General features: G+C 49.9%; 2 protein-coding genes and 1 pseudogene across 2 annotated transcripts in view; all 3 read left to right on the top strand.

The window, feature by feature from the left end:
- Positions 1-916: 916 nt before the first annotated feature.
- Positions 917-11,985, top strand: LOC101785251 (type I inositol polyphosphate 5-phosphatase 10). Its single transcript, XM_012845203.2, has 8 exons — positions 917-1,051; positions 9,703-9,754; positions 9,998-10,097; positions 10,201-10,305; positions 10,447-11,259; positions 11,369-11,477; positions 11,568-11,716; positions 11,796-11,985. Exons 1-8 carry the CDS (start codon positions 917-919, stop codon positions 11,983-11,985), a joined length of 1,653 nt encoding a protein of 550 aa, XP_012700657.2.
- Positions 11,986-12,569: 584 nt separating this feature from the next.
- Positions 12,570-18,341, top strand: LOC101784856 (annotated as a pseudogene).
- Positions 18,342-21,031: 2,690 nt separating this feature from the next.
- LOC101784455 overlaps positions 21,032-21,572 on the top strand; it is a 1,852-nt gene continuing 1,311 nt past the window's right edge. Inside the window, exon 1 of the mRNA XM_022826062.1 lies at positions 21,032-21,228. Coding sequence (XP_022681797.1) covers positions 21,032-21,228 — 197 coding nt within the window. The remainder of the gene's footprint in view (positions 21,229-21,572) is intronic.

The raw sequence follows: 21,572 nt of genomic DNA, 5'->3' as shown, positions 1-21,572 counted from the left end.
CGGAAGCAAAAGCACTTTTTGTACTCCCACTGTTGACTATTTCGGAGTTAGTTTGATATTGTGATGGAACTCACAAAACAACTATCCTCGTTTACTAATGACTCTGTCGGGATAGATCCAGAAGGATGAAAACGGACTTATACTAGAATTTCCCTATGATTCTAGTAGGACTCATACCATATAATTCTATTAGAACTCCTCCTTATAACCGACCAGTTTTCTTGTCAACTAGCCCCCTGGAGTATATAAAGTAGAGCAGGAGTCTCTGGATCGGTAAGCTAAGATCTCATATAACTATAACAGAGGATCAAATCCTCAACACCAAACGCAGGGTGTAATATATAACACCCCAAACAAGACGTAGATTATTACGCTACTCTGGGGGCCCGAACCTTTATAAATCCGTATCTTGTGTTCTCACTTACGGTTATAGATATCCGTGTACCCTCATGGAGGGCCCTGCCGACCACTAATGGGCCGACCTGACTTGATGAAGAAGGCAGAAGTATAGTCCGGCTAGGGCTCCCCACGTGTTGTAATCCAACTAGATCTCATCTATAGTAAACGACTAGGGATCCTGCTATGTAACCCTACCCCTCGAAGTATATAAAGGGAGGTAGGAGTACCCCTAGGAGGGGAACCGTTCCAGTCCATCAGCACAACAACCAACACCCGAGCGCAAGGTGCAATACAATCCCTCAAAACAGGACGTAAGGTATTATGCTACACTGGCGGCCCGAACCTGTATAAATCTCTGTGTCCTGTGCCTTGCGTCACCTTTGAGTTTTTTGTTTCGCAATCGCCCTCACCTACAAATCAACCACTTGGGCAACCCCTTGGTGGACAGCTGAGCTACTAAATCCGATAGTTGGCACACCAGGTAGGGGTGATTGTAAGATCCTCCTCAGCGAGCTCGATGGTATCCCGCCCTGGCATCGTCTTCCCTGAGAACATGAAGGAATTTCTCGCGCTCGTCCACCCACCCACGCCCTTCAACCAGATCACGGCAACATCCATCTGCAACCTCCTCGCTCAAGCGATCTTAATGGCAGTAATCACCGCCAACATCCATCTGCAACCTGCTACGCTAGTCGGCGACGACGCGTGTGTCGCCCGCTTGGCGGCCAACCTGATCAATCTGCTCGGTCGGGACTCCTGAGTCCTAATTAGGTTAAACAAAGAAGAAGGCATACTGCTATCTTGTAGAGTTGCCGTACTACTTTCATGCGGATCTAGATAGAAGATCAAGTTTCCATGCTAAGCGTGCATCAAGAGCTCTATGCAAATGTGGCCAAACCTGGACATCTCTAGATTGGAATACACGGGGTAGGAGCATTGCACTTTCCTTTTTTCTATTTTTCCTATTTAAATCGGCCAGTTCATATTTTAGTTACTAACTATTTCATCTGTCGGCTAACAAAGTTTATTCTGGATGTATTGCTTCTGTATGCATGCAACTCGCTACCTCGTGCGTGCCTGGGCTTGCGGGATCTTCATAGGCATGCGACGTCTCCGAGCATGCAGAACCTCAAGGGAGAGCGCACGCAACAGAGCCAACCTCTACCCGGATACAACGTGAGAAGAAGCACGTATCGCTGTGCCGATAGACTGCCGCCGACCTCGATCGCTTGATTGGGACCTGACCCGCCAGAGATGAGTCTCGACTAAGTTTGCTTCTTCAACAACTGTCTGCTGACCACGACGATCAAGATGACGCTCGGGGGCTTCTAAGCCTAAACGCGTAGACGACACGTGGGTTCTTCGACTCGACCACGAATCAAGCTAAGTCTTATTTACAATTAAATAATTTACGGCTTCCATATACCTACGTACGCCCCGGCTCCTCCATGTCTCCGTGACTTTCGCTGACCGCCTCGGCTCCTCTGTGTCTCTGTGACTTTTGCCGACCGTCCTGGTTGCACCCCGACTGCCCTGGTCGCACCCCGACTGCTTATACAGCTTGGTCCGTCCACTACACGGGCGATCGAGGGCTACACCCCATGGGTGCCCAGCTCATGCTGGAGCTTTTTCGCACAGTTCTGACTGCTTTGCGATCTCCTTCATGTCTTGTATGTCTTCTCTTAATGGTTGCTAAAATACTCGGGTAGCACATGCCTTAATCTATGAAACCTTGACTCATTCTGTGCGTCTACTATATGCGAGCATCGGGTCAGCCCCAGCGCTATAGCCTGAGATAAGCCGTCCTCTCCGTGAGCAGTGGTTTGCAGGGTTAGGTGCTTAAACGTAACAAGCTAACTACTCAGGAAAATTACACGACCTACAAGAGCAGGACGTGCAAGAATTTACTTCTACAGCGAATTAAACTTCCGAGTTGTTCAATTATTAAATGATCTACACTATGCTACATAATGTTTGTATTGTCCTTTTACAACTCAAAAACTACTCGGCGAGCCTCCTGCTGCTCGGCCGACCTTTTTGGCTCGGGGCGGGAGGCGACTTGGCGTGCTTTGATGGCTCGGCTAGCTCCCATGCTCAGGGGCTGGGCGCCACAAATGACTCGACGTGCCTCCCGTCACCCAGCCGACCTCTTTGGCTCGGGGCGGGAGGTGACTTAGCGTACTTCTGCGGCTCGTGTGGCTCCCAGGCTCGGGGACTGGGGCTAGGCGCCACAAACGACTCGGCGTGCCTCCCGTTGTCCGGCCGACCTCTTTGGCTCGGGGCGGGAGGTGACTCGACGTGCATCCGTGGCTCCCCCAGTCCTCATCCTCGGGGGCTGGGCGCCTATTTCAAGTCAGCGTGCCTTCGTGGCTGCGCCAGTCCTCGTACTCGGGGGGCTGGATGCTTACTTCTGGTTGGTGTGCCTTCGTGGCTTCGCCTATCCTTGTGTTCAGGCACTAGGATCTGCTTCAGGGATTACCTTTTTTGACCATTGGATCGATTATATTAATCGCTTCAAAGCTCGGGGGCTACTCCTACGGAGTGCGTCTTGCGACGCCCTCCGTAATCTTTGTTTTGACCTGCTGGATGCCAGCATCCATCAACTCGGCACTCAACTTTGCTCTGCGCCTTGGCTCTGCGTTCACTCAAATTTTCTTCTTCTTTTTGAGCACTACGCCAGCCTCTCCGTCACCATGATGCCATCGCAGCTCCAGCCAACTTCATTTCAAGCTTCGCTGCGATGACTTCAAGTTCCTGTTCGTCTATACATCGCTCGGGGGCTTAAGGGATATGGGTACCCCATGGGTCCCTACCAACTAGGATATTGATCGGACCTGACAAGTGGGCCCGTCCGGTCAGGGAGTGCGGACCGAGGACATGAAGTTACTTGGAGTACACGTCAAGGCAACAAGACGGTTCAAATTTGCCTGAATATCAGGGAACGCGTATTGTAGTCCGACTCAGATTACCTTCCATGTAACTATCGAGTAGATTGGACTCAAACCGACTTGTAACCCTAGGTCATCATCCTATATAAGGCGAACAAGGGAGCCTCCCGAGGGCATCCAATCTGAACATTGAGCAATACAATCCACCAGCATATATGACGTAGGGTATTACTCTCGGAAGTCCGAACCTATCTAAAACCCTCGTGTCCCCTTCGTGTTCTCGCGGTCACCTTCAAGTTCTTGGTTTCGCAATCACCCTCACCTACAAATCAACCACTTGGGCAACCTCCTGGTGGACTGTCGGGCTACTAAATCCGACATTTGGCTCGCCAGGTAGGGATGACCGTGAGATCCTCCTAGCGAATTTAATGGCGGTCACTCAAAGATCGGGTGAGTCATTTCACATGTTGGTATTAGATTGATCTGATCTTGTCGATAGCTAATCTCAGATTGATTTTACTTTCCAATCCGCCGACCTAAACAAATCAACGGAGGCGGCGACGTACAGTTGATAGGATGCTGCGGAGCACCGAGGCACCCCGTCTTCCTATGTCCTGGGTGCTACTAGGATTTGCCACATGCGGCCACGCATATACATGGAGATGGCACATTGCCCATGCAAAGCACCCGATAGGATTCTTGATCTGCTACGTCCGAAGCTAACGTGTTGACGCTATGCATGCGGCTTTGATCTACACATGCGTACTGGAGAGATCAGATTAAATTGACAAGCTCAATAGGGAAGCACATTCTTTTCTTTTTAGTGTTTAATCTATTCCAAGCTCCATCATTACTTATGGCATCTAATAGAGATTACTTTTCTCATATTGTTTCATTAATACGTGAGGAGTACATTACGGATCAGGCACACATCCTTTGGCTTGCACCAGATCGGCAGCACACGACGGCAGCCATGTGTGTCGACAGTGACATCATACGATCGCATCTACGGAGGCCATTGCACTGCTGCCCCTACATCTAGTACCGCCGACCACTTCGATCACCCGGACACGACATCAGCTTTGTCAACACTGTTCACCAATTGCTGCTAGCTCGGGCATGACGCTAACTTGCCACGAATCAAGCTAAGTCTTATTTACGATTAAATGTTTTACGGCTTCCGTATACCTACATACGCCTCGGCTTCTCCATGTCTCCGTGACTTTCGCCGACCGCCTCGGCTCCTTTGTGTCTCTGTGACTTTCATCGACCACCTTGGTCACACCCCGTCTGCTTATACAGCTTGATCCGTCCACTACACGGGCAGTCAAGAGCTACACCCCACGGGTGCCCAGCTCATGCTGGTGCTTTTTCGCATAGTTCCGACTGCTTTGCAGCTTGTCGTCCCTCTTAATGGTTGCTAAAGTACTCGGGTAGCACACGCCTTAATCCATGAAGCCTGACCGTCATGTGTTGCTTCCTGCTAAGCATGCTCGAGTCTGCTCGGCAACACCCCGGCAGGGTCATGTGCTTAAACATAACGGGCTAACTACTCGGGGAAATTACCTGACCTACAAGAGCGGGATGCGCAAGAGTTTACTTCTACAACAAATCAAACTTTTGAGTTATTCAATCATTAAATATTCTACATTTTGCTACATAATGTTTGCATTATCTTTTTACAGCTCAAAAACTACTCAGCGTACCTCCTACCACTCGGTCGACCTCCCAGGATCAGAGGCTAGGCGCCACAGACGACTCGGCGAGCCTCCTGCTACTCGGCCGGCTCCTAGGCTTGGGGGCTGGATGCCCTAGATGACTCGGCGAGCCTCCCGCTGCTTGGCCGACCTCTCTGGATCGGGACGGGAGGCGACTCGGTGCGCTTCCGCGACTCGGCCAGCTCCCAGGCTCGGGGGCTGGGTGCCACAGATGACTCGGCGAGCCTCTTGCTACTCAGTCGACCTCTCTGGATCGGGGCGGGAGGCGACTCGGTGTGCTTCCGCGACTAGGCTGGCTCCCAGGCTCAGGGGCTGGGCACCCCAGATGACTCGGTGAGCATCCTACTGCTCGGCCTACCTCTAGCTTGGGGCAGGAGGCGACTCGGTGCGCTTCCATGACTCAGCCGGCTCCCAGGCTTAGGGGTTGGGTGCCACAGACAACTCGGCGAGCCTCCTGCTGCTCGACCAACCTCTCTAGCTTAGGGCAAGAGGCAATTCGGTGTGCTTCCGCGACTCGACCGGCTCCCAGTCTTGGGGGCTGGATGCCATAGACGACTTGGCGTGCCTCCTGCCACCAGGCCGACCTCCCAGGCTTGGAGGCTGGGTGCGGGAGGTGACTCGGTGTGCCTCTCTTCGCCAGTCCTCGTGCTCGGGGGTTGAGCGCCTATTTCGGGTCGGCGTGCCTCCGTGGCTCCGCTAGTCCTCATGCTCGGGGGCTCGGAGGCTACGTGTAGGATATCACTTGATGTGCGTCCATAGCGTTTCACAAGACAAAGATTACAAGATCAAGGATTTTTCTTTGAGCACTGCGCAGCTTCTCGGCAACCAGACGACAAAAGCACTCGGGCAAAGCTTATCCAACTCGGCATTCGTGTCGAGCTGCCGTTCAACTCCACACCGCTCGGGTGCTTGACGGTTATAGATATCCAGGTACCCTCATGGAGGGCCCAGCCGACCACTAATGGGTCGGCCCAACTTGATGAAGAAGGCAGAACATAGAGTCCGACTAGAGCTCCCCACGTGTTGTAATCCGACTAGATCTCATCTATAGTAACCGACTAGGGGTCCTGCCATATAACCCTACCCCTCGGAGTATATAATGGGAGGTAGGGGTACTCCTAGGAGGGAACCAATCCAATCCCTCAACACAACAACCAACACCCAAGTGCGGGGTGCAATACAATCCCCCAAAATAGGATGTAGGGTATTACACTACACTGGCAGCGCAAACCTGTATAAATCTCTATGTCTTATGCCTTGTGTTACCATCAAGTTCATGGTCTTGTGATCCTCTCTACCTAAAAATCAACCATCTGGGTACCCCCTAGGTGGACTACCGGTCACTAAATCCGACACTCGCTTTTACCTTCGAGTTCCAGGTCCAATGATCCTACTCCAACCAATCTACTACCTCGGGATACCCCTCGATAGATTGCCGGGTATAAAATACTGACAAAAGGGCATGTGCAAAAAAGGCATAACTAGGGATGGCAATGGGTCAGGTTGGGTGCAGGTGGAGCAAAATCCACCCATGATAAAACCCACCATACTTGACTACACCCACACCCATAAGAGCTAGTGGGTGGATTTTTACACCCGCACCCGTTGGGCACCCGTCGGATTTGGGCATCCACTGGGTTTTTTAAAAAAGTAAAGTGTTCAAAATATATGAACATGATCATACGATATCAAGTAATACGGTACGAATTTGATACACAAAATGCAATTCGAGCAACATACCAAAGTATGAAGCCAAACTTTAATGTTTCATCTAACAAAAGAATAGTCCAGCAATGATAGTACATAAACAATTCGACGTCAATATAGTCTACTAAGGTAGCAATACAAAATTTCACCTCACAGTATATGATACATCAAACAATTCAACATCGAAAGTTCATTATATTAGTATAATTTAATGCTTTCACAAAGGTATTAAAGATTAGGGTCAAGGTTTAAGGAATTTTGGGCACCCACTAGGCACCCATGGGTGAAATTCTGCACACGCCCCTAACCCACCTAAGTATGGGTCGGGTCGGGTCTGGACCCATGAGTGAAATTCTACACCCACACCCATTGGGTGCCAAACCCGTGGGCACCCGTACCCATGGGTGTGACTGCCATCCCTAGGCATAACCTAGACTTTGCAATCTAATTTGCATTCGTATAGAAAACTCACCTAAAACTTCATTGATGGATAGAATGGACGCATGATGCTGAGTGTTAACTTACAATCTTACAATGATGCGAAGTCAAAATAATTAAGACCAAAGTTATCGAGTTCTTGGATCGACATGATAGAAGAACATGGATCGACATACCTATTATCTTACCCATGAAAGACTCCTACGATGTGGGAAAGTAATTGTTCCCAGGACTATGATTGTAACTATCCTCGGCCCGACATTCCAAAAACAAGGAACGTAAGGAATGTAGCATCATTCCACGTTCCCAGCTATTAAGATCTAGACCTCGTTGTATATCCTATATCATCGTACCATGATCCAAGATGAGGGTTCAATTCCATTGTTCATGGCTGTTAGCACGCCAAGTTGTGAACCGCAAGCGTACGGATCAGTTGTAGCTATTCCCTCACAGTATTCCCCCAATGTTTATCAATCCATGGAACTTATAGCATAAGATCTATTTCAACTAGCATTGTTAGTATTAAGTTGATGTTTATGAGAGATTCAGATCCAATCTACTACGCATGTACAGACAGATAACAGATAGAGCAAAGGTAACCAATCTAGAGCAACCTAGACTATGCATATGTTGTAATTCAGAGCATGGATAGCAAAACAACACAGATATGATCTTAGTAAAAATTATCTTTAAACCTACACCTCCAGTCTGGATCCCGAAACCCCCCGCGTTACACAAGAAAGATCCTGTTATGATCACCTCTATCAGCGCAAACAGGTTAAGGGCACGATCAAGAGAACGGTTATACTCATCGGTAGACCAAGCATGCAAATCTGGTCACCACGACCACAAGAACACCCTAGACAATCTATCATCAATTTTCAGCAAGCAAACCCGATAAAGCATAAAACCATCAAAGGAGATACTTAGATTGCTAAGAACATGAACACATCTATTACTTCACCATGAATGATTGTACATCACAAGATCACCACTGGGATCCTACCTTGATCTTGATGACTCCTAGCTCCTGAACTCCAGCGTAATCTTCCTCGTAGGGTGATCACACCGGCAGAGGTAGCCTACGCTAAACCCCAACAACTGCATGGCCCTCAGCTCTCCGCAGAGGTGTCCCTCAAGCTCCTTCTGCTTCTCTGCTACTTCACGTCGAGTATGTCATCTTTGATTGGGGCTCGGTGGATTTTTCGAAGTGTTTATAGTACAGAGTGCGCGTGGTAAAAATTGAAAGGCGTGGGGGCGAAGGAAACCCCCAGGCCAAATTGAAAGGCGTGGGGGCGAAGGAAACCCCCAGGCCGATCGGCCTGGGAGGGTCCAGGCCGATGGGCCTGGGCCTTCCTTTTGCCCTATCGCGTCCTGCTTCGTCTCCAAGTTTCCTCAGGTGCTGTGGAATCTTCTTTTCACTTGCATGTGGGCCTAGCACGTCGGTAGCTTCGAGATGAGATTGATCTTCAATGACTTTCCAAATCTCCACTTGATCTTCTCCGATTCTTCTTTGATCCCAAGTTGGTCCTTTCCATATCTTCATAAATTTAGCCTCTAAGCAATGTTGGAGGGTTGCTTGCCAAAGATGAGCAACAGGGGGTGCCAGAGGGTGCCAGGTCGATCAGCCTGGGCTCCTCTAGGCCGATCAACCTAGCCCCTTCCTAGACCCGTAGACCTTCGTGTTCGACGCTCGTTTAATGCTCATTAGTTCAATATGATATCTTTTAACCACTTTAAATGTTGATGAATTAAATAGATTGACCACTTTAAATGTTGATGAATTAAATAGATTGACACATAATTAAAAGGACATCATAGTAATTTCTCATTATTTTTGGTACTTGGTCCTACCAAACTGGTACTTATTCATACTTCTCTTTAGATACAGTACTTTCTTTGTTTCCACCGTTCGATTTCTTAGGATTGACGGCTCTCATTTTTTTCAATCACTCTAAAATCTCTCATGATATACCATTTTGATATATTGGATCTTTTAAAATGGTTGAGTTATGATTCAATATTTGTTTGAAATTAAGGTGGATTGAGATAATGTAAATAAGTTTACCCGGCCATTGGATGGAGGGAGGCCAGTATTCTAACAGTTTTAGAATTTTTGTTCCAAACTTATACAGAATCGTATGAATTTGGCGCTAAACTTCTTTTTTAAGTGGCTTCGAGAGCAGGAGAAAGGAGGGAGAAAGAAGTCAACCGGGCAAAGGAACGCATGCCCTGCTTTGCTGGCATTTCAAGCAGTCTTTCACACAAGTCCCTCCCAGCCACCCAATTACCCACCATTCCCCCCTGTCCCTTCTCCATCGACCACCTGCTAGCTCCCCACATTTCTCTCTCAATCGCTTGGATGAACAAAGCTTCTTCCTTTACGTCAAACTCGGAGTGGCTGAAATGCCGGAAATGGCCGTGTTCCTCCTCAAGCAACAGATCACGTAAACTGCAACGAGGAAACAGGTGAGCAAGGTCTCCTGCCATTGCAAACAAACAGTCACGCACCATGGTGGAGCTCAATTGCATTTCTCGTTTTGTCTCTCCAGCGCGCCACGTCCAACGGCTTCGCCATGAAAGGGATGGACTTGAATGGTCCAGGTTAGTCATTTTCCATGTGAGTTGCTTGCATCATCTTTCAGTTACAATTTTTAAGGGATGCCATTCGCATTTGCACCCGCTTTCGCATCCTCTTCATGTTATGTGATAATGCATTTGGAATCGCTCATCGCCATAAAATATTTCAGATAGCTTAATCACCACAGTTCAATAACAAATTAAGAATTAATCCAGAGAGAAATATTATGGTGTGCTAATTTTCTTTTCTACGATTTGATATTTCAGATCCGCAGAGTTTAAGTGCAGCACGGGCACGGTTGAAGAGCGCGAGCCTAAACTACGTGGATTGGCCCAATAGGCAAAACGATGATACATGCCAGTACCAGTAATTTACAATGCTCAATTAGTTTCTTTTGAATTTATGATGTTGATTGATATGTTCCTGTAAAAAAGATGATACGGCGATGACCTCTGCTACATGGATGCAGGATGTTTGTTGCTACCTGGAATGTTGGAGGAAAGACTCCGAATAATCGGCTCAACCTGCAGGATTTTCTTCAGGTTGAAGAATCCCCTGACATTTACGTCTTAGGGTACGGCCGCATTTCACATCCCACAGTATTTTGTGTGATTTCGGTTGAATTTTGATTGCATGGCACAGCATGAATTTGAATTTGTTGGGTTTTCATCTCTGGTACGTTCGCCTGTCTCTGAATCTGACGCTACACGAGTAGGTTTCAGGAGATAGTTCCCCTGACCGCCGGCAACGTGCTGGTCCTGGAGGACAACGAGCCGGCGTCCAGGTGGCTGGCGCTCATCCACCAGGCGCTCAACGAGCCCCAGGAGCAGCCTGAAGACGACGACGACGAGCCGCCGCCACCGGAGCCGCCGGCCGACGCGCGGCGCCGCCACCACCGCCGCCGCGACTCCTCGTCCCTCTTCTTCCAGACGCCGTCGCTCAAGGTGCTCAGCAACAGCTACCGCGTCGACAGCGCGCTCGTCAAGACCTGCAACTGCTCCGCCGAGCCGTCCTCCATGCGCCGCCGGGCGGCGGAGATCCGCGCGTCCGTGTACCGCGCCGAGGCCGAGGCCGACGCGCCGTCCACGAGCGCCGCCGCCGAGGCGTCCACCAGCGGTTGCAGCGACGCCGAAGCGGACAACTCTGACGGCACGCCGACGGCGCAGTGCGAGCCTGGCTGCGGCGGCGGCATGAGCTACTGCCTGATCGCGAGCAAGCAGATGGTGGGGCTGTTCCTGTCGGTGTGGGTGAAGAGGGAGATGGTGGAGCACATCGGCCACCTCCGCGTGGACTGCGTCGGCAGGGGCATCATGGGGTGGCTCGGCAACAAGGGCTGCATCGCCATCAGCATGACGCTGCACCGCACCAGCCTCTGCTTCGTCTGCAGCCACCTGGCCTCCGGGGAGAAGGAGGGCGACGAGCTCCGCCGGAACGCCGACGTCGCCGAGATCCTCCGGAGCGCGCACTTCCCGCGCCCGTGCAAGGCGCCGGGCAGCCATCGGGTCCCCGAGAGGATTCTTGAGCACGAGTAAGCTTCACTAGCTACCGCCTCTGAAGTCTGAAGAATCACCACGAACTTGCAGTGTGCTAACGCGATTTGCAACTTGCAATCTTGGATTGATATGGATTCCAAGCAGCCGGATGATATGGCTCGGAGACCTGAACTATCGAGTGTCGCTGAGCTACGAGGAGACGAGAACGTTGCTGGAGGAGAATGATTGGGACACTCTATTGGAGAAAGATCAGGTATGAAACTATGAAAACAGCCATTGCATGTGACGAACACCTGGTTTAATTTGGCTAAATTTCCACCACAAACGCAACAATTTCGTGCAGCTGCTGATCGAGAGGGAAGCTGGAAGGGTGTTCCGAGGGTGGAAGGAAGGCAAGATCTGCTTCGCGCCGACTTACAAGTACACGCAGAACTCCGACGCCTACGCCGGCGAGACGGCAAAGTCCAAGAAGAAGCGGAGGACGCCGGCGTGGTATTCGATCATCCCAACACTCTGACTCTGCAGCTCGATCATGTATATACGTTACCGCAGGCCATGCATGTCAGCGTAGGTGCGACCGGATACTGTGGCACGGCGACGGCGTCGAGCAGCTGCAGTACCTGCGCGGCGAGTCGAGGTTCTCCGACCACCGCCCGGTCTGCGGCGTGTTCGCCGTCGAGGTGGACGCCGACGACGGGAGCAAGATCATGAGGAGCTACTACTCCGTGAACGCGCGGATGGGGCATGACAGGCCCGCGTAGACACGGCTTGATCTGTGAATTCTCGCAGTGGAATGTTTGTGTGTATTAGGCAGGTTGAACAGAAGATTGTAGAGGCCATTCTCTTAATTTCTCTCTGGATTAATTCCTAATTCCTTATTAAACTCGTAGTGGAATGCAAACTAATTAAATCGTAAGAAATTTCTGGGTATGATGGGATATTCAGATTTGCAAAGAGTGTGTGGCGTGTACGTGATTGTGTTTCAGGATAACTGGATCACTAGCACGCGCACAGCCGGTCAGCCCAACCAAAATTTGCAAACAACGAGGCTTCTTCCTCTTCCAAAAAGAAAAAAACCTCCGCCGCCTCTTGCCAGTTGCCATTGCCACTAGACATCTCCTCACACCAGTGACCATTGCCAACTCTCCTCTCTCCATTACCTCAGTCTCGCTGGAGATGGAGACTGTTTGTCCTAAGGTGCTCCTCTCCGATGCCGACAGAAGTCCCGAGTGCAATCTAGAATTTGCAATCCTTCTGACCACTTCGTGTCCCGGCGGTGTTCGTCCCAACTGACACACCTGCTGCTCTCAACTGGCGCCACGCCACCACCCCCTCTGTGTCCACCATGCTACTCCTTCGAAGACACCTCCTCTCTTTCCTCCGCGCGGCCTCCCCGCTCCCTTCCCCAATCCACCATCGCGCCTGCCCCCCACTCTCCACCTATGCCTCTCCCTCCACCTCTGCCACCCTTTTCTCCCTCAAGGACTACCTTGTCGCCGCCTGCGGCCTTGCCCCAGCTCAAGCCTGCAAGACAGCCAAGAAGGCGTTCGACGAAATATCCAAAACTAAGGGCTATTTCCAAAACTAAGGGCCGGGCCTATATAACTGCTCCGCTCTAGAAAAAATAGCTCCACTCCACCAACTCCACCTTCCTTCAGCTCCACTCCACCAAATCCAAAAAATATGAAGTCGTTGCACCTGTTTGGCAAATGAGAGGACTACAGCTCTAGGAACATGATGTTTTTATGTGCATTGTTTATTATACCCCTGTATTGTGGGACCCACGCGTCAGTGTACATTGAAGCGTGGCCTGGCTTGCGGTGGCGTGGCCCCACGGGTGGCAATGGCGTGTGTGTCTCCGTAGCTCACGTCGCGTGGCCATGGAAGACTCGATGAACTCGGCCATGGAGTCGAGGCGGGAGAAGTCGGACTAGTCTATCTGCTCGGATCCGCCGAGGCTAGCATGCTCGAGGCGGATGTGGGGCAACGAGTTGACGCCGAATTGGTGGAAGGAGTGCTGCGACTCAGCGAACTCAATCTTGGCGAAGAAGAGGTCGCTGGAGCCGAGGTTGTGGGCAAGGAAGGAGGCGGAGAGGAGCGCGAACTCGGTGCAAAGCTGGTCCTGCGACAAATCAAGGCCGTCCGCCTGGAGTTCGAGCTCCCGTCGCCGCCCGAAGCTTGGGCTCCCCCTCCCCTTGCCGCCCAGAGCTCAAGCCCACTCCGAGCCTGCGAGCTCGGGCTCCCCGCGCTGCCCGGAGCTCCCCATCCGCAGCCGCCTGGATCTCCCCTGCCGCGGCCGCCCGGATCTCCCCTTGCGTGCGGGGCAGTGAAGAGAGTCTGAAGGAGGCTGCAGCGGCTGCAAAGGGGGCAGTGGGAAGATCATCGGCAAGGCTGGAGCAGCTGCGTTGCGTGGATTGGAGCGCGAGCGGCGCGAGGCAGTCAGGCGAGCATCGAGCTTTTAGCTAGTAGAGCAGGAATGTAACGACCTTGGTTTATTTAGCCAAGTTGATCTCAAGACAAATCCCAAATCTGCAGTTTTCATCGGCCCGACCCCTAAAAACCCAACAAACCGCACCAACCCAGCAAACGTCAACTCTTCTCTAAGTCCTGAAACCAGTGATCCTCCAAATCTTAGAGCTGTGGGAGAGCCAAACACTGAATGGTGGACCCAAAACCAGATCCCACGGATCTCTCAAGTCAGACGCGCCAGAGCCCGCGTGCGCCCCGCTTCAGAGCCTCTCCACCGCGTGGCTCGACCTCCCTGACGAGCGCCCCCTCGCCCAGCCGCCGGCCGCGACAAGATAGATCAGCGCGCCACCTTCCCAATCGCGCGCGGAAGCCCTTGCAATCCTTTCTGCCTCGCCTCGTCTCGCTCGCACCCTCGCCGGCCGCGCCAAGGCGCCCTGTCGCCACCACGACACAGGATTTGTCGCTGCCGCGCCAGACCGCCTCGCATCCCGCACCCATCACCTCGCCCGAATCCAGGGTCGCGCCCCCCAATGCCTTCCAGCTTTTCCATCTCCCCCACAGTCGCGCCGCCCACGCACGCGCTCCACAACAATACCGCCCTCGCCAACCACGACTCCAGCAGCGACAGCTCCTTTTTCCGCCTCGCCAGTAACGTGCCCCGGCAAAGCCGCTGATCTGCGCTCGCCTGCAGTGCCTTTCCTTCCTTCCTGTCACACGCTAGTCAAGTCGCCGCCCCCAATCCGTTGCTTGACGCGACCAGATCGTGCTCGCCCTTGCCAACTCTTCGTCCCGGCAAATCCGCGCCTGCGCTTTGTCTCCAGTGCACAATGACCAAAAGCCCTATCCCCGAAGCTCCGCTTCACTGGCCAATGGAGGCGCCGCCCAATCGCCGCCACGGCAGAGCACTCCATCCTTTTTGACCTGATCTTTGCGCTGCTCGAACTCTCTCTCTCTCTTCCGCGCAGCTATAAAAGGGAATACCAGAGCCCTTACCGGAGTTTCCTTCACCATCGCTGCCTCACCGTACCTTACTCTGCTCGCACTTGAGCGCCACCGCTTAAGCTCTGGAGGAACTTTCCCTCTCCACTCAAACCCGCTTCTCCCAACCCACTAGCCGTATGTTTTCCTCTGCACGGTGCTAGAGCTTGCTTGTTGTCCACAAGAAGCACCGCCACCGCCACAGCACCGTCGAACCTCGCCGCCGCCCAAGCCTTAGTGCCTTAGTCCTTCCGCCTAAGCCTGTTCCTTTCTGACCCTAAGACTTCACCAGTAGGCCTAAAGGTAAGCTGCCGACCCCTTCCCGGTTCGCCCGACCCCTTTTTCCGTCTCGCCCGACCCTGTCTGTGTCGCCGACCCTGTCTGTGTCGCCGACCCTTGTCCGCCTCACCCGAGGGCTCGGTTGTACCTTTTTCTTTGACCCGAGGGTATCTGTGTAAAATTTCAGGGACTTCTCTATGTTAAGTCTGAGGACCCCGGTACAGTTATTCCTTAGGTCTGAGGGTCAGATCATAAGTTTCTCCCAACCCGACCCTTTCGTCTTGTTCTCCATCAACTGAAGCTTGAACTTCCACACCTTTTTCCTGTAGCTTTGCTACAAGTGTCTGAGCTAAAGCGTGCAAGTGTTGTTGAAATAACCATCTAAATGTTTAACCCCTGCATTTGCACTTGCGTGTAGAACTAAATCTCGCCGACAGCACCTACGAGCTACATCCGGTGCAAGAAGACGGAGCAGTAGCTGAGCTGCCGACCGCAGGAGCTGAAGCAGAACCCGCAGAAGACCAGTTTGACTCCACCCCGCTCGAAGGCAAGCCCCGGAGCATGAACCCAACTTTCTAAACTTGCACATGCCTTCCTTCGTATGTATGTGCATTTACGTTATAGGAGTTGTTTGAAACCATAGATGCATGACTTAGTTCCCTTGATCTGAACACTAGTCTGATAAGTCCGAGTAGTTGCAATGCTTAATAGGACTCGGTAAAAGTCGAGTGATTTTCTATCACTCACGAGTTATAGGAGTTGGTTGCTATCCTTCCGGTTACAACTATAAGGACGGTGGACGGGGCAGGGCCTTGTGAACTCTTTTGGTGGTCGGTGGATCGCTCCGTCTGTCTATAAGAAGTTGTTTAAGGCCGGAAAATGTTCGTGTTCGTGATCAAATGTTTGAAAGTACTAATCTCATACCTAGTATGGGATGGGAAAGCCTAGTAACTGATTGAACTAGGGCGTGGCTTATACCCCCGCTGTCCCTGGAACGAGGTTCCCATGGTGCATCATGTGGGTGCAAGTGCGGCCACGGTACGACAAGAGGTCGGGACTGTGGAGCATTGCATGCCAAGGGAAGTTTGGACCTGACACGTGCCTGAGAATTGATAGGGACGACCGACACATAAAGCGACCCTTTGCGGTGCGCGGATGTCGTGAGATTAGGTTCTCCATGCATGGTTAAGAAACTCGAATCGATTCGTCTGCCTCTCACAGTTTGAGACTGCTTGATCGCTATGCTACATTGAGCAAAGATGGAACATGATAATGATATGAACTTGACGTTTGAGCTATCTATACACATATTGTTTGGATCTATGTCTGCTTAGCACAAGCTGCAAATATAGACTGGACTTAGAATCGGAGCTAAAATATTGAAAGTAAGGACTCACTATAGTTGCTTTTGGCAAAACAAACCCCTCAGCCAAAGAGTCTTGCATGTCTAGAAGTTGGTGGAGTAGTTTTCCCACCGGTCGGTTAAGTCTTGTTGAGCTTAGCAGCTCAGCCTTGCTTGTGGCATCTCTTTTCAGGTGAAGTTGACGCCTCTGAGTTTGCTGCTGTTGGCACTTGGCCGCCCCAGCTTCCTCCTAGGTGAACGGTCGAGTGGGATCCCTCCTCGGACGGCGAGGAGAGGGATTATTGATGTCCTGATCGGCCTCATCAGGGACATCCGACCCCGGCGCTAGCTTCCGCTATTTTATCTTTCCGCTGCTTTTGAATCTTGTAAAACTCTGATTTTCGAACTAGTGTGTAATAAATTGTTGAACTTGTTTAACTTGGCTGATCTGTTGTATTCTTTGAAACCACTCACCTTCGTGTGAGCTATGCTAACTCGGTCCTGTCTAAATGGTTTTATCGGATGAATCCGACGGATCGTCGAATTAACTTGGTTAAGGCATGTGATTCGTGTGTTAAGCGACTTAACCGTGCTTTAGCTAAGTTAATCCGAGGAGCTCCGCCACAAGGAAGGGGAAGAAGACGAGAGCTATGGGTGGAGCTTCTACAGACCGGGCCTTGGTCTTTGTCCGCAGCTCACGTCACACGACCCGTCCGACGATGGCGACCCAACCGCGGATGGTAGGGCGGCACGGCTGCGATGAATAGGGGAGAAAGGAAGGGGGCGACGGGAGAAAGGAAGGAGGCGACGGGAGGAGGGGAGAGACTGTTTTGTTTTGCGAACCGATATCTTATGTAACCGGTGGCATGGTGGGTAATTACCCCACAACTCCAAGAGAAGGTTTGAAACTGAAGTCTTCGAAGCACCCCTTGAGGTGCTCCAGAAAAACCTTGAAGTTGGTCCCTAGATCCACCTTTTTTTTAAAGTTGATGCTAATAAAGCTAGAAGTGTTTGACAAGATGAATGTGGAGCGGAGCTGCAAAATTTAGAGTGGAGCAGTCCAAATACGCCCTAAGAGGAAAGCATTTGAGGAGCTCTCCAACTGCCGCCTCAACTCCGCCTCCAACCCCGACGCCATCCTTGCCCTGCTCTCTGGGGTCGGCCTCTCCAGCGCCGACATCGTCGTCGCGGACCCGCTAGCTTCTCCTCCGCTCCTCACCCAAGAACGTCGGCCCTCGCCTGCTCGCGCTCCGCGACTGCCTCGGTCTGTCCGCTCCCCAGATCGTTCGCTTCCTCCTGGTCGGCTCACACATTCTCCACGGCTGCAATGTCGTTCCCAAGCTGGAGTTATTCATCTCCTTCTATGGCTAATTAGAGCGGCTCCTTATAATCATGAAGAGGAACAACACTATCCTACGTTCGGATCTTGAGAGGGTGATCAAGCCTAACATCGCGCTGCTGCGTCAGTGTGGCCTAAGTGTTGGGAGATATTGCCCAGCCGTGTTCACGCAGCGTGCGGATGCTTAGCTTCAACCCAGAGCGTGTAAAGGAGTTCGTGCTACGCGTGGAAGAGCTTGGGGTGCACCGTAGCTCGGGAAAGTTCAAGCAGGCAATTTCAGCTGTCTCCGATATCAACAGAGAGAAGGTTTCTCCCAAGCTCGAGTTTTTGAAGAGTACTCTTGGTTGCTCCGAGAGGGAAGTTGCAATTGCAGTGTCCATGATGCCATGTATTCTGAGGAGAATCTTATCCGCAAGATTCAGTTCTTCATCGAAGAGATTGGAATGGAGCCTCAGTACATTGTTGAAAGGCCTGTCTTGTTATCATACAGCCTGGAGAAGCGGCTAGTGCCCCGGCATTGTGTCATGAAGATGCTGCAGGCAAAAGGGTTAACTAGCAATTTAAGCTTTTCTTCATTAGCTAAACTTGGAGAGAAGGATTTCAGATTGAAGTTCATCGACTGTCATGAGGACTCTGTTCCTGGTCTTGCAGGTTATTATGCCACAGCTTGTGCTGGTGATGTGCTCCATGAAATCCAACTATCATCCTGAAACATTTAATATTCTGGATATCATTCAGGTGGATTGTAGAATTGCAACTCATTCTCATCAGCAACTGTCCATGGTTTCTTTTCAGCAATAGAACTACTGCTAATCTTTAACTGGTCATAGTCCAAGTTTAAGTCATTGTTATCTATGAGGAATTTGTTTGAGTTACTCTGTAGACTTGCTGACGAGTATAGTGTAGTAGTCACTTCTTGCTAGCACATGACTTAAATTTAATATATCCTCAAAGTTAGCTGTTCTTCAGCAGAATGGTCGTTGTAGTACTTGATCCACTAGTAACATTTTGGTATTACTTTCCAGTTTTGTCTAAGCATGTTTGTTTAGCATGATTTTTATCCGAGCTGATGTTCAAGTACCTCACACTTGCTTTGTTTTTTTGAATGACGCGTAGCTCGTTCCGATAAGCTGGAAAAAAAAAGCAATTGTGTCCCCAGATTGTACCAAACCTACCGATGGAAGAAATTAACAAGTAGTGTGATGACGAGAGTAAAGAGCAACGCCCACATAAGCAAAGATACTGCCACAAATTGTGTTGGAAGCGATCTGAGGATATTCAGCTCAAAATAAAATCTGATGGAAGCTTGGCCAAAGGCTACGGGCAGGTGTTTCACCATCAGAAGTGGAGAGGATAAATACGAAGCCGCAGGTAACGAAGACTTTTTCAGTTATCTGCTTCAAAGCATATTTAGTGGCCTCTATGCAGGGATGAAAGGTAGGGCCTTGTTTACTTCGCGAATTTGGGAGGTGCCAAATTACTGTAGCAACACTGTAACGTTTCGTTTCATTTGTATTTGTGAATTATTGTCCAAATATTGACTAATTAGGCTCAAAAGATTTGTCTCGCATAGTACAACAAAACTGTGCAAATAGTTTTTAATTTCGTCTACATTTAGTACTTCATGCATGTACCGCAAGTTTGATGTGATGGGGAATCTTCTTTTTGCATAGTGTCAAAGTTGGGAGTTTTGTGGGAAGAGAACAAGGGCTAGGTTTGATTGCTACAGAGGTGGTGGTGGAGCTCCAATGCGACATTGTAATTCGTAAGCACCTGAAGCACTTCGATGACGGCCTTTGGTTTGCTATTCTCTCCATCCTAAATTACTATTCGTTTTGACTTTTCTAGATACATGATTTTTATTATGCATCTAGATATATGCTATGTCTAGATGCGCAGCAAATATTATGTATTTAGAAAAGTCAAAATGAACAGTAATTTTATTCATTTTGACTTTTCTAGATACATGATTTTTACTATGCATCTAGATATATGCTATGTCTAGATGCGCAGCAAATATTATGTATTTAGAAAAGTCAAAATGAACAGTAATTTGAGTCGGAGAGAGTAGATTGGAATTCATAACTAATTTGTGGCTATTGAGCAACTCCAAGAGGCCACTAATCTTACCCCCAATACTTTTTTTAGGGAAAAAAGGAGAAAAAACGAACTCCAACAGTCCACCCAAACCTTCCCCAATTTTTTAGCAACGCTAAAAAACAGCCTACCACCGCGTATATTTTAGCGTTGGCATTCCTCCCCCAATCCTGATTCCCGCCCGCTCGCGCGTCCCTTCCAATGGGCCCAATACGATGACGTGGCCTGTTTTAAAATATTGGGGACTATTTATTAGCGATCTGCTGTGGATTGATATGTTTTTGGGGAAAATTTTTTTTGAAAGAACCCCCAATACATAGTTTTGGGGAAGAATTTTTTAGAGTACTCTTGGAGTTGCTCTATCCTGACCTGCCAATCGTAATCGGATTCAGCTGAGTTATTTGCACAGGTAACCTCGCTATTATTTTACAAGACAGAAACTTTCAATTGTATTTACCAAATTATAAGTCGTTTTAGGTTAAATGTTTTTCTATGCATATAGATATGCCTAGATTCATAGCAAAATCTATAAATTTAGAAAAGTTAAAATGACCTACAATTTGAAACGGAGGGAGTACATGATAAAAGAATTTTCGATTGTATTGTTGTGCACTGAATTTTACAACAGGAAGCTAATTACATTACATGTGAAAAAAATCACAATCACAAAGCATCCAAATAAGAGGGCTTATAGGGAGAAAAAAAACCACTTGTTATGCGATAAAAAGAACTACTCTTTATCTCTGAATGGTTAAATGTCCACTTATTGTCCTATAAACTCTCTCCGTGGTTAATTACCTTTTGCATCTGCTGATCTGCACGAAAAATTAGTATACCGTTCGCAACAACCTTCTGCCCTTTCGGCATGGCAAGGTCTGCTGTCAGAAAGGAGTAAAGAAAACTAGTTTTGAAACCCCCCCCCACACACACACACAAATATACAGTGCACCTTAATCCACGAGACAATGTAAGGCTAATTTGTTTCCACCCTCCTAAAATTTTAGCTCCTAAAAGATTTTAGGCAGTTTTTAGGCACTTCCTAAAAGTATGTTTGGTTCCACCTCCTAAAAGTGACTAAAGTCAATTAATAAATGGTAAAATGACAAGATGCACCTCTCCCCCACCAACCCGCTACCCCTGTTCCCCTCCACGGCGTTCCCCGAACTGAGCAGAGCCCGTCCGCTGGCTAAATCCCCGACCTCCGCTCCACCATCTTCAAATCGCCGCCTCCCACGGCTTCCTGACCCCCTCCTCTTCCCCCTCGACCACTCCTTGTCCGCTGCCGTAGCTCCTGGCGCCGGGGATGTCAGATCCCGCGACCACCATTGCCGCCGGCCCAAGCTCAGGCGTCGCCGCCGAACACCACCTCCCCGACCTTCTCGTCCCCAACAAGCAGCCAAAACGAGGTCGTGGTGAAGCGGCAGGAGATGGACGGCGGGTGGTGGGAGATGGGCGGCGGCGGCGGGAGTCGGGCGGGAGAGAGAGGGCAATAAATGAGAGGTAGTGGGAGTTCAGATCTGATTTTAGGAGGGGTTGGGGGACTAAAATTTTTGAGGATCCTAAAAGATTTTAGTCACTTTTTAGGAGGAGTGTTTGGCACTTTAGGCAGTTTTTAGTCACTTTTTAGGATATAAGGTTTTAGGTTTTAGGAGGGTGGAAACAGACCGGCCTTAATCCATGCAGTATGACATTAACATTGGAACGTGAATCAAGTACTTTGCAAGTACCTTTTACCATAGTTTGAAACGTTTGCACACGTACGTCTACGTCTGCAAAATATAACACGCATATTTTTCAAGTAAAATAAATTACGGATAATTACAGCACTTGCATACTCAGCTCAA

Source organism: Setaria italica, chromosome IV, assembly GCF_000263155.2.
Source record: "Setaria italica strain Yugu1 chromosome IV, Setaria_italica_v2.0, whole genome shotgun sequence".
Lineage (NCBI taxonomy): Eukaryota > Viridiplantae > Streptophyta > Magnoliopsida > Poales > Poaceae > Setaria > Setaria italica.
The sequence above is the reverse complement of the archived record's forward strand: the minus strand, read 5'-3'. Positions and strand labels throughout refer to the sequence as shown.

Coding starts and splice junctions, on each gene's coding strand:
- LOC101785251 (XM_012845203.2), top strand. CDS start 917: ATGGTATCCCGCCCTGGCATCGTCTTCCCTGAGAACATGAAGGAATTT. Junction 11,260..11,368: donor GAGAGGATTCTTGAGCACGA/GTAAGCTTCACT, acceptor GATTCCAAGCAG/CCGGATGATATGGCTCGGAG. Junction 11,717..11,795: donor AAGCGGAGGACGCCGGCGTG/GTATTCGATCAT, acceptor ATGTCAGCGTAG/GTGCGACCGGATACTGTGGC.